We start from the raw sequence: 13,193 nt of genomic DNA, 5'->3' as shown, positions 1-13,193 counted from the left end.
AAACTATACAACTCTCAGCCAGTGAGAAGCAATTGTGAGGTGAAAACTACACAGAGCTCTGACTCCAGCCTCAGGCAGTGAGAAGGAACTGAGGGGGCGTGGGGATGGTACCACCTCAGATAGCCAGGGGAAGGGCTGTGGCCACAAAATGCGAGTGCTGGCCCTTCAGGACCTGCTAGGCAAAGTTCTCTGGCGCTGATGCGCTGGTCACACGCACATCTACATGAAATACATTGCTACATCTATTTGAAGAAGAACTGCATATACTATTCAGTGTATAGGTATACCATGGATTTATATAGTGGCATAGTCTATATAAGAACATACAGTCTACATGCACTATAACAGGTCTGCTTGTTTAGTTATACCTAACGCAGACACAGTTTATTCTATCAAAAAAAGAGTGCTTTTGTCAATATAGCTTATACCAGTCCTGTAGGTAAAATAAGTGATATAGAGAAAAGTACCTTTATGCTGGTATATATGTGTCTACATTAGGGTTTTTGCCAGTATAAAAATGTGGCCAAAAACACACACACAAAAAAAACAAACCCAAAAATCTAACCCGCTCCACCCCCTACCCAACATTACTATAACCAGCAAAAATTTCTAGTGTAGATCTGGCCTAATTTATTCAAAGGATTTCACAGAGAAGAATACTGAAGCTCCAGACCCTTTCGCTACATAACTTTTTGAAATAAAAACATCTCTTATGCAAGTATTATTCATTAAAATGTGGTTCTACATTCCTCATTTCTAGCAGTCATTTTCCTAACGAAAAACTAATGGAGAGCCAAATGTAAATTATGCTGGAGAACAGGATTCGGAAAAAAAAAAGTGATATTAATGGAAGATGATCTAGAAAACTTTGTGGACAAGCTTGGAATCTAATGCATCAGTTACCTCAGAAAAATAAACTGTCAAAAGCTATGATATAGCTTAGACATACACTTGATTTTTAGGGTAGCAAACAGAATTTATTCAGAATGGGTTATCAGATGTTTCTTCATATACAAAGCAGAGCCACTGCAGCAGAAAATTCTGTCAGAGAGTATATCTACACTGCAATAAAAGACCCACAGCTGGCCCAGGTCATAGGGCTAAAAACATGTAGTGTATTCAGGCTGGAGCCTGGGCTCTGAGGCCCTGTGGAGAAGGGTCCCAGACCATGTGCTCCAGCCCGAGCCCAAATATCTACACCGCAGTGTTATAGCCCCACAGCCCGAGCTGCATGACCCCAAGTAAGCTGACTCAGGCCAGCCACAGCTGTGCCATGGGTCTTTTATCACAGTGTAGACGAACCCAGAGTTGCATATCGACAACACAAGTTCAAAATGGGAAAGGATTCTTTTTGAGTATGACAGCAATTCTTTTTTGTTATGTTGGTTCCAAAATAGTTCTCTCTTTATTCCTAATGTTTCAAAGGATCAGAAATATACTTCATTTTTAAAATAGAAATTTCTTTACTAATGTATTAAAAACAGAGCTGCATGGTTTATAGTTATTCTATTCTCATCTCATACATGAATAAATGATATCTGTACTTTATACTGTTTAGTTAAAGCAGAAATTATGTAAAAGCAGCTATTTTAGGCTTAAACGGGGTTGGATTAAAAATAAATAAATAAATCTGTTCAAATGTGGTACTTTCTTTTAACCCAGCACAGTTAGTACTATAGAGATAAAAAGTTCATGGGTATGTAAGAGTTAAATCTCATTTCATTCATAGGCACTCCTTAATTCATGGAACAGCAATCTGCACATAAAATACCATCAGCAATTAGAATCTTAGTGTTTGTACAATACTAAAGTGGATAATAATCTTAAAAAGTTAGTAGCTGTGATACCTTCTTTTGTCTGTTTTCAGCAGCAGCCAACTGAGCTGACATTCTCTCTTGCATTTTTCTGCAGTGAGACATGACAGCTTCTAAAATGGAGAGGGGGTTGGTACAGATGGACTTCTTTTCTTTACTACCAGCACCTGCCTCATAGTCTCTCTGCAGAGCCAGAAATGGGTCACTAAGATTAAACCTGCCATACCGTTCCTGGATAAAAACCTCCTTCCGGCGTGCCTAAAATATAAACAGATGAACAAAAGTAATTAATGGATTTTTCAGATTACATCCACACACACAACAGCTGTAAACCTAAAGGAGAAGGACAATAAATATTTACAGTTGCAAAAAAATATTCTGTATGAGCACATTTACTCATAATTTATATTTAAATAGAAGTAGTCAGATACATTACACACAGAGATTTTATCTTATTTTTATTTTATCCAAATAGTGTATCATGTAAGCAAGCAAAGTCATCTTCTCCATTTGACTACAGAAATTTAAATTCTCTGGAATGGTTTCAGGAAAACCATAGAAGGAAGGACCTGTAAAGCTGATGACATGCACAGAAGAAAAATAGGGAAAAGGAAAAAACAAAACCTTTATTTTGATATTGTAGAATGATTTTTTAAATTTCAATTTATGAAAAAGAATGACACTCAGGGTATGTCTACATAGCAAAGAAAAACCTGCAGCTGGTCCACACCAGTCCACTTTGGCTTGTGGGGCTCAGGCTGTGGGGCTATTTCACTGCTGTGTAGACTTCCGGGTTCAGGTTGGAGGGTCTCAGAGCTCTGGCTCTAGCCCGAGCCCAGAAATCCACACAGTAATGAAACAGCCCCACAGCCTGAGCCCCACGAGCCTGAGTCAGCTGGCACAGGCCAGCCGTGGCTTTTTAGTCACTGTGTAGACACACCCTAAAGAGCCATGAAAACTGCTGTTTCAGGTAATTGCTGTAAGCACAAAAATGTTCAGTTTTTAAAACAATGTGCTTGACAGATTGTCACTATAATCAGTTAAACCAAAAATCAGAAAAATTGGAGTATACATCCACAACATTTAAATTTCCTCAAATTCTCACTCTTCACAAAATCTGGTATTAGGACAAATATACAAGATCAGAAAAATCACTCACTTTTATTATTTAAATGTGTGATCATATTCATAGAATGCAGTAGGGTATTTTATTGATGGAACAGAAAATTGCAGAAAGCTATATAAAAAAATTCACACTCTCATTGTCTCAAGCTGGTTAAAACAAAAAGTAATTATTTACTCATGAGCCCAAGCAGCTAAATGCACAACATGCAAATCAAAAATTCAGGCCAATATCAGGAGAGGTATTTTTAGTATATTCACATATTATGCAAACAGGACCACAGTTAATACTGACTTGCAATTCTCTGCTCTGAAAATACCATCCACAAAATTCTCAGTCTTGAATCCTAGTGGGAGACAAGCAGTGGTGGTGTTGGTTGTTTGGTGTGCATGTGTGGTGTTGTGAAGTTTTCTTTGGTTGGTTGGGGTTTTTTATAAATATGAGCAGCACTAACGGTGAGAGGAGCTAATCAACTTACCCAAACGGGGGTTATCTGCCTCCCAGACATCCAACTGCTGTCTCTTTGACATTCCAATTATGTTCAGATTTTGCAGAAAGCAAAACAAACTAATACAATCACCTACAAACCTTGACTGGAAAACCATGCCTCTAAAACACAAATAATAAACTAGAAAGAACGAAAGAATGAACGAAAGAACGAACGACCTCCAAACTCCAACGGGAAGAAGACGAATAAGTGAAAATCCATCACTATGATATTTTTAAAGAAGAATAATTACTATCCCTTGTCTAAAGAGGAAAGAACTATGGGAAAAAGGCCACCAAAAGGTACAAGTTCCGTTTGCAAAAAAATGCAAGAAGGAAGAATACCTCCCATCACATATCAGGTCTAACCACTCAATGGCCTGTTGGACAGATTTTAAAACCCTCCATAAAATTACTCAAAAATTTAGCCTGTTCAAAGAAAAAAAACTTCAGAGGATAGTAAAATTTGATCTCATGCCCTGGAAGCATAACTACAGAATTGAGGGATAAGGCAGGAAAACTCCCTAGAAACTGAACACAAGCAATAGTGTTTAGTCTAGACCCTGAGATATGCCTATGAATAATCCTGAGGCAAGCTGTAGGGGCAGACTTGTCTTGGGCTGAATGAGACCCAGCATAGTCCCTCCAATTTCAAGCTAGCTAAGTCATAGCTGAGGATGTCAGATAGCAAGTGTGACAAATCGGGACAGGGGGTGGGGTGTGGGGGGGTAATAGGAGCCTATATAAGAAAAAGCCCCAAATATTGGGACTGTCCCCATAAAATCAGGACATCTGGTCATCCTAGGCCTGAATACAATGCAGTAACAGCAGCCATTCACACATGGCTCTCAAACAAAACCAGAAATTTGGGTGGACTACCTCTAATGACCTTTATCAGCAACTTTTCCCATTGAATTTGTGAAGTGAGGTTTCACAGGATTGGACATGTGGATGTGTGAAAGATGGCATGATAAAAGGCAAAGGTGGGAGCCCATGCCCATCTAGAGAAAAGATGTTGAAGGATTTTGTAGCCCACCTTATCCTGAAAAAGCTGGTATGTACAGAAATAGGCACAAAGGGTTTGTCTAGGCTGTGATGTTGGCAGTGTAGACACGAGTTCTCCCAGTGATTAAAAAAAGACACCCACCCCGAACGAGCTGTGGTAGCTTTTGCCCCCACTACTCCCGTTGGAAGGCTGTTCCAGAACTTCACTCCTCTAATGGTTAGAAACCTTCGTCTAATTTCAAGTCTAAACTTCCTAGTGTCCAGTTTATATCCATTTGTTCTTGTGTCCACTTCCAAAAAATTATCTGTTTCCCTGCATTTAGAAAAAGTTAAATGTGGGTTAGGGAGAAAGTACATTAAATACAATTTGTCATTTTATAGACTGTAGTGAGTGAGATTCTATTGTTCCATTTTCAGCCAATATTTAAAAGCTAATAATTGCCGTTTTTTCTTATCAAAATGAAAGATGACTTAAATCAGTAACTTTACCTTAACAATTACCCCCAGAAATTGCTAATTAGCTCTTTTACTGCAGAAGTGTTTTCTTTTTCATTACAAGGATCGCTTTTGCTGGCTTCTGAACAAGTCCAGCTTTGTGACTCAGAGACACCTGGTGTTTCTAAATCCTGAAACCTTAATCACTTCTGGAGCATACTCTCTCTTACACACTATACATTGTATTGTACAGACAGCACAAATACCACTATGCATTGAAAGGTCACTATTTATAACTACACTTTTATATTAAGCTTTACACAGTTGAAATTTTTAGCAGTTTAAGAAGCATTTAGCTTCTATTTGACTAGTATGATAAAACATTTTCATGTTAAAATATAACATGTAAACAGACAGACTGGTCATACATAGAATATATACTTCTCCCACTGAAAGTATCAGACTTGTACACAGATTCTCCACTGCACCAACATCCATGTATTAGAATGTATCTAATAAATTCTTGAGTTGCCAAAAACTGCCTTCAAAATAAGGGTCCAAATTCTAAGAAATAAGTGCTAGCTGGAAGTCTTGCACTGAAGGTAACTATGGAATTTTACTAAATGCTGACTAGTCATGGTGTATTTGTTTGAGATGATCAGCTTCCAACAACTACACTGTCAATATAGACTCACTATGGAAGAGAAGTTGACAGTATAACATCAGCATAAAACATTCCTCAGATCTACAACAGTAATTTAGCCAAAATGTTGAGTTCTGGGCTACTTGAATAAACTAATATGTTCAGTACTAATATGTTCAATACTGCTCCATTCACAACCTTTAAAAAGGTTGGAGAAGCTAGTGAGTAGGAGTACAAAGAGCATCAATAGATGAATTATATTTTGGCTCTGATTCTCATGCCCGTGGAAGCACAAATCATAAAAGTTTTACTATCTCTAGTTCTCTCTCTATACTGTGAGCCTTAAGTCATACATAAAATCTAATGTTGCCAATGTCAAGAGGTCGACTTCTATGCCATTCGTCTTTTGCAGAATGTACAGTCCTAATGTCACTTGAATACTTACTTCCTTACAGCATTATTTGCAATATTTGATGGCTGCGCTAGTACAAAGTTATCATCAATTTCTTATACAATTAATTTAAAACATTTGTAAATATCAAATTTTAATTTGTGATTATTGCTATACAATTATACTACTGTTAAATTCATTGCATAATTTAAAACCTGAAGTTATAAAACTCATCCTTCACTATAGGAAATATGGTTATGACTAGGGCCCTAAAAAAAATATGGCAGATTAAGTTTTAAAAATGTGCAGCAGTGTAATGGGTAAAATATCAATTTCCACAGGATATGCATGCAATGCAGTCAGCAAAAGGTCACCGCTGCATTCCTTTGCATAAAACTGGCTGCCAAGCTCTCCTCTCCCCATTTCCCTCCCAAACTGCTGCAATTTAATATGGTGGCTTCCTACTTTTTCCTCCGTCACTCCGTTTCTCCCACTCCATGCCTGCCCACCTGCTATGCTGGCTCACCTGCTGTGGACTTGGTGATCAGTTTTAGGCGAGGTACTTGGAACATGTGCAGCAACTGCTTCAGTGGGCAGGCTGAATTGCACATTGGCCACCAAATCACCCCCAAACGCTGCAATTTTTCCAGCAACAGGTAGGCAAAAGCAAGCATCCACGTGCACCAGTATCACGCTCAGTGGAAAAGTCATCAGCACTCTGGCTGAGGGCTCGGCAGCCAGAAAGCCAGCAAGCACTTCCACCTCCCTGCTGAGGCCACAGCTCCTCATGTTCCAAATGGTGGCAGCACTGCCCTGTACAAAAGGGCTCCTGAGTCTGCAGTATATGAGCCAGCTTGGTGGGCGGATGGGCACTGAGTGGGAGAAAGGAAAAAAGGGAGAGAAAAGTCTGCATTCACCAGAGTAAAACAAGCATTTGCGGAGAGGAAGGGGTGAGGGATCTTCGTGGCCAGTTTTATGTGAGGCAGTGCCGCTGCTGCTTAGAACTGCTACCCTGACATGACACTACCACATGCCATGAGCCGTACTGTGCATGAGATGTCCATGTACAGATACCAGCTTCCTCCTCCCTTCTGTTGGGAAAATCAGAGGGTTGGGCTAATGTCATATTTTCCACACATTCCATGAAAACATGGTTTTCTGAGGGCCCTTGCTATAAACACTGCCATATTTAAGGATGAGATGGGAACATATAAACTGTAAACTGTACTTTTGCACACACACTAGCTTTTCACACCTAGACACAGAGATTGAAGGAGAAGGAGACAAGAGATTGACAAAGCAAGTAGTTAGAGACATGAAAAGAGTTCCATAGGAAGAGGTATAGAAAAGGTTGATGCTATTTAGTTGAGAGAGAAAAAGAATAAGAAGGGATATCATATAGCTATGCAAAATGACGAATGGTCTACAGAAGTTAAATCAAATGCTCTTATTTACCCTCCTTCAGAATATATGAACAAGGGGAAATCCAATGAAACTGAAAGGGAAACAAATTTAAAAATCGATAAAATTTTTTTTTTAATTTTTAAAACGTACAGTGTACTAACCTATGGAATACACTGCCATAAGATATCATTAAGGCTGAGAGCTTAGTTGGCTTTAAAACAGGATTACACATTTATGTAAATAGAATAACCAGTTACATTTTATAGGACTTAAAATAATAAATTAAACTATAAACACTCATACTTCAAATATATATACCAGCCACCAACTGATGGGACGAGGAGGAAACTTTCTTTATGGGCCACTTGTTCCACAATTGTCTATTTGGACAAGGATGAATCACTGGTCTAATCTGATACAGTAATTTGTATGTTCCCAGAAGAAAGGTCATGCACCTGGAGGGCCTGTGAGGGTACGCTGGAGGCAAGCCAGAGTACAGTCATCTTTGAGGCCAACAGACTGTGGTAGGCCTACCAGCTTCTCTAAAAAGATTACCAGAGGTCACCCCCAACTTCAACATAGGGCTCTGATACAGGTCAGTCCTTCCAACTCCACAACTGGGTTATAAGTCCACATCAGCCTTTAGATCAGGAATCTGACCAAATCTTCCAAGTCAATTTAAGCTCAGGTTATTTATCCAAAAGCCCCTTCTTTATCTCTTGATCTCTGGAGAATGCAGTTTGACCAAGAATGTGCAAGCCTCCCCAGGAAGTGATCTCTCTCTAGAAGTGTTACAATCTGAGTAAGTGGTCTTAATCATACCCTACTGTTTTCACTTCCTGGAGGAGTAGGGGTAACCCTACCCCCCCACCCCCCGGAGTGCATATGTAACCCACATGCTTAATAGGCAGATAGCTCTTTAACCAAAAGGTTACACCAGGGGTCAGCAACCTTTCAGAAATGGTGTGCTGAGTCTCCATTTATTCACTCTAATTTACAGTTTTGCATGCCAGTAATACATTTTAACATTTTTAGAAGGTCTCTTTCTATAAGTCTATAATATATAAACAAACTATTGTTGTAGGTAAAGTAAATAAGGTTTTTAAAATATTTAAGAAGCTTCATTTAAAATTAAATTAAAATGCAGAGCCCCCTGGACTGGTGGCCAGGACCTGGGCAGTGTGAGTACCACTGAAAATCAGCTTATGTGCCGCCTTTGGCACGCATGCCATAGGTTGTCCCTGGGTTACTCATACAATCCCTAGCCCACAATGACACACAAACCATTCATACACTTAATATAATATGGTCTCCTAAAGATACTGCAAGAAGTTGCCCTATTTGTCACACATGGTTACCAGTAAAGATCCTGTGAGAGCATAGGAAGGAGGTAGAATCTTGGGAGATATATCCTAGGAATAACAAAGTTGCAGGGAATGCTGAGGGGTCAGATGTCCTCAGAGGGATGGATACTGCTGTATGCAATCTCTTAAAGACAGAGGTTTATGCTGAGAGGCTGGAGATGCCAGCAGAGATGGTACAGCTTCACTCTTATTTCATTTACCTGCACCAATACACAAATCACAGAGACTCTGCTTTCCAATTCATCTTTAATTGCCATCTGAATAATTCCAGAGGACCCAGTAAATCAAAATTTAACTTGTAAATCAACACTCCTATGCTGTTTTGAAGCAAATCCCAATCTTTGAAAGAGATTACAGCAAAGAGAAGTGAAAGAACTAAACATCTATTTTTTTTTAAATACTTCTGGGAAAGAATCCTATCCAACAAGTCTTTCAGAGTAATAGAAGCCACTATTAAAGTTGGCGTATATTATTTTGGAAGGGCACTGGCTGAGGTATTTCATTATTCAGAGATAACAAAAGAGTTTTCATGTGTATTAATATAGATGAGTTATTAATGTTAACGGTAAAGAACTGCAAACACTCTTTCTGAAATAATTTAAGTGATTTAATAGGATTCTGAGACAGGAAGACAATTCACAGATTGTAATTTTTTTAATTATCATAACTAGATTAACTCGTAAACAAAATATATTATTCCTGTGCAAAACAATTAGGGTAAATACTTTCCATTTGTTTACAGCATTAAGAACATTGCCACAGCTTTGTCATAGTGTTACAATCTATATTTACAGAATTGAACAATGAGATATTGTAAAAAAAAAAAAAATAATAATAATAATAATAATAATCCACAAATAGACTTGGTAATCATGCAATAAATTTACTTGACAAATGGAAAAGCAATTTACCCTGCACAAGCAAATATTGGACAGATAATTACCCCCTGGATCCTAGCGCTTATGGAACTTGCTTCCTATCCATGGTCCAACAAAACACAGATTGGCAGACTTTAAGGGAATGGTGCATGGCTCATTTATTTTCTCCATCTTTTTAAGGGTTAAATTAAAGAACTTTGGTTAGTGGATTATGGAGCATTAGCATCTATAAAAAGATTCATAGATTTTAAGGCCAGAAGGAATGAAAAGTTTCTTTGTTGTTCACTGGGCAATTTGTGATCTTGATATATTACATATAGACTTTGGATGCATAACGTGGCAGCCAAACCCAACACAGAATGGAAAAGTCTTTTTGTACTAAGGACATTTGCTTGTTGTGTTACTTTTAACATTTGGAAAGGACTCTAGAACATGAATAAATTAGAATAAAATAAAAATATTTTCCAGTATTACCAAAAGTGTCAGGGAGAAAAAAATGATCAAAGACTAGTGTTTAAACTTTCTTTTTCCTATTTGACGCTGCAGTGAAGCTGTAGCACTGAATTTGTTATATCATACTAATTTCCATGGCAACAGACTAATGCCACAAACATACAATTATGACTTCACTGAAGGATTAGGCAGAATCTGGGTTGAAGGGAGAAAGCATCTATTCAAAAGAACATTTTCAAAAATAAAGGGATTACAGAAGGTGATAGGAAAAATGAACCACAGTTTACATTACCATTTTGTTCAAGTTTGTACCTCAGAAATTTGTTTGAAGCAATTAAATACTCACTAGTACTTTCTTCTAATATGGTGTTAGTATTTTATTCCTTGCAGACATTTTTATTCCTTACTTCAGCAATCTGCCTAGTAGTTGAGGACAGTAACTGTTACAAAAAATATACATACTAAAAAAATATACATACTTAGCTTGCACCTGCAAAAACGTCATTGCAGAATTGAGCTATATTTGCTAGTCTGTAATACTTCTGTATCAAGAGAATAATATTTACTTCTTGAAGAATACAAAATGTACAAACTACTACAAGTTTTGGGGGGGAGGGGGATATGCAGAGATTCCCCTCCCCCGACCCCCAACTGTTCACAGAAGTGACACTGTCATCTATTTAGATTACATATTTTAAAAATATGTATTTTGTAAATAGGGATTTATAACCTAATAAGAATAGCAATGTTTCATGATTTTTTTAAAGTTAAATAAGTAAGTTTTGGGCAATTTAAACATTACACTGCTTTGTTGAGAACTAAAACCAACCATGTGATGGTACACAGGAAACAGACAGTGAATCTGAACAGATATTTGCTATGACAAAATAGAATTTTAAATGCTCCAAACTAAGTAAAATACAAAAAAAGTAAATATAATGTTGAACAGACTTTCAGTTAATAATCCCAGGTGAAATTAGTTATGGAGATAGGACAATCTTGTTTAAATAAATTTTAAACAAATACATCTAATCAGTAACAGAATATACAATCTATAGGACTAAGATTAAAAGTGCATTTTATTTTTTTAATTTTATTTTATTTTAAACAAAAAATATTTGAGTTTCTCCTTCATTTACCTGCCAAGTTTAAAGTTCAGAAATTCCGTCTTCCATGCTATAAATAAACATCAAATACACGACTATACAGAATAGCATTGTTACAGAACAATGGAACTGAATTAAGGCTGCTATAGCACCCTTAACAAAATTTCCTTTCTCGTCAGAGTTTGTTCCTCTAATTAAATTTCCTTTTCCAAATAATAACCTGTACTAAGACTGTTTCAACAGACCTTCATTGACTTGTATTGTGGAGTGGTTCCAAAAAGCTTTTAATCACACAATGGGAGGTCGGGGCTGCATAAGAACATAAGAGTGGCCATACTTGGTCAGACCAAAGGTCCATCCAGCCCAGTATCCTGTCTACTGACAGTGACCAATGCCAGGTGTGCCAGAGGGAGTGAACCTAACAGATAAAGATCAAGTGATCTCTCTCCTGCCATCCATCTCCATCCTTTGACAAACAGAGGCAAGGGATACCATTCCTTACCCATCCTGGCTAATAGCCATTAATGGACTTAACTTCCATGAATTTATCCAGTTCTCTTTTAAATCCTGTTATACTCCTAGCTTCACAATCTTCTCAGGTAAAGAGTTCCACAGGTTGACTGTGCACTGTGCGAAGGAGAACTTTCTTTTATTTGTTTTAAACCTGCTATCCATTAATTTCATTTGGTGGCCCCTAGTTCTTATATTATAGGAAAAAGTAAATAACTTTTCCTTACTCACTTTCTCCACATCACTCATGATTTTATATACCTCTATCATATCCCCCCCTTAGTCTTCTCTTTTCCAAGCTGAAAAGTCCTAGCCTCTAATCCCTCCTCATCTGGGACCCATTCCAAACCCCTAATCATTTTAGCTGCCCTTCTCTGAACCTTTTCTAACGGCAGTACATATTTTTTGAGATGAGGAGACCACATCTGTATGCAGTATTCAAGATGTGGGCGTACCAGGGATTTATATAAGGGCAATAAGATATTCTCCACCTTATTCTCTATCCCTTTTTTAATGATTTCTAACATCCTGTTTCCTTTTTCGACTGCTGCTGCACACTGCGTGGATGTCTTCAGAGAATTATTCACGATGACTCCAAGATCTCTTTCCTGATTATGTTGGGGGCTAATTTCGCTACAACTATTGTATGTATAGTTGGGGTTATTTCTTCCAATGTGCATTACTTTACATTTATCCACATGAAATTTCATTTGCCATTTTGTTGTCCATCACTTAGTTTTGTGAGATTTTTTTTTTAAATTCTTCATAGTCTGCTTTGGTCTTAACTATCTTGAGCAGTTTAGTATCATCTGCAAACTTTGTCACCTCACTGTTTACCCCTTTCTCCAGATCATTTATAAATAAATTGAACAGGATTGGTCATAGGACTGACTCTTGAGAACAGCACTAGTTACCCCTCTCCATTCTGAAAATTTACCATTTATTCCTATCCTTTGTTCTCCGTCTTTTAACCAGCTCTCAATCCATGAAAGGATCTTCCCTCTCATCCCACGACAACTTAATTTACGTAAGAGCCTTTGGTGAGGGACCTTGTCAAAGGCTTTCTGGAAATCTAAGTACACTATGACCACTGGATCCCCCTTGTCCAAATGTTTGTTGACCCCTTCAAAGAACTCTAAGAGAGTGGGTGGGAGAGGAAATAGTAAAAGTCTACATTCTACACGTTACTGATAGTAAACAAGATCTAAACTACAAATAAAGCAGTCATAGAGGTTTGTCATAGAGGTCACAAATTCTGTGACTTTTCATTACCTCTGCTCAGGCAGCCCTTGTGCCAGTCACACTGGCCACTGCACATTCCCCCCAGCAGCAGCAAAGTTTGGGTGGGAAGAGGCAGAGGATTGGGGCACGGGACTCTCGGCGAGCTCTGGGCAGTGCTTGCATGGGGGGCTCCCCAGAAGCAACGACATCCCCCTCGCTCAGGTTCCTGGCAGGGGGGCCAGGCAGCTCTATATGCTGCCTCCGTCTGCAGGCACCGCCCCTGCAGCTTCCTTTGGCCACAGTTCCCAGCCAATGTGAGCTGCAAAGCCAGCGCTCTGGGTGGAGGCAGCACGCAGAGTT

At 38.4% G+C, this 13,193-nt stretch overlaps 1 protein-coding gene across 3 annotated transcripts in view; it reads right to left on the bottom strand.

The window, feature by feature from the left end:
- The window catches only part of CTTNBP2 (cortactin binding protein 2), a 187,298-nt gene that overhangs the window by 121,316 nt on the left and 52,789 nt on the right, over positions 1 to 13,193 (bottom strand). For all 3 annotated transcript variants that reach the window (XR_007772047.1, XM_050936032.1, XM_050936034.1), the window contains exon 3: positions 1,848 to 2,072. Coding sequence is in view for 2 of the 3 variants with exons in the window: in XM_050936032.1 (XP_050791989.1) it covers positions 1,848 to 2,072 (225 nt within the window). In the remaining variant the exon portion in view is untranslated. The remainder of the gene's footprint in view (positions 1 to 1,847; positions 2,073 to 13,193) is intronic.

This window comes from Gopherus flavomarginatus, chromosome 1, assembly GCF_025201925.1.
Source record: "Gopherus flavomarginatus isolate rGopFla2 chromosome 1, rGopFla2.mat.asm, whole genome shotgun sequence".
Classification (NCBI taxonomy): domain Eukaryota; kingdom Metazoa; phylum Chordata; order Testudines; family Testudinidae; genus Gopherus; species Gopherus flavomarginatus.
Note: the sequence above shows the minus strand (reverse complement) of the source record. Positions and strands in the feature narration are given on the sequence as shown.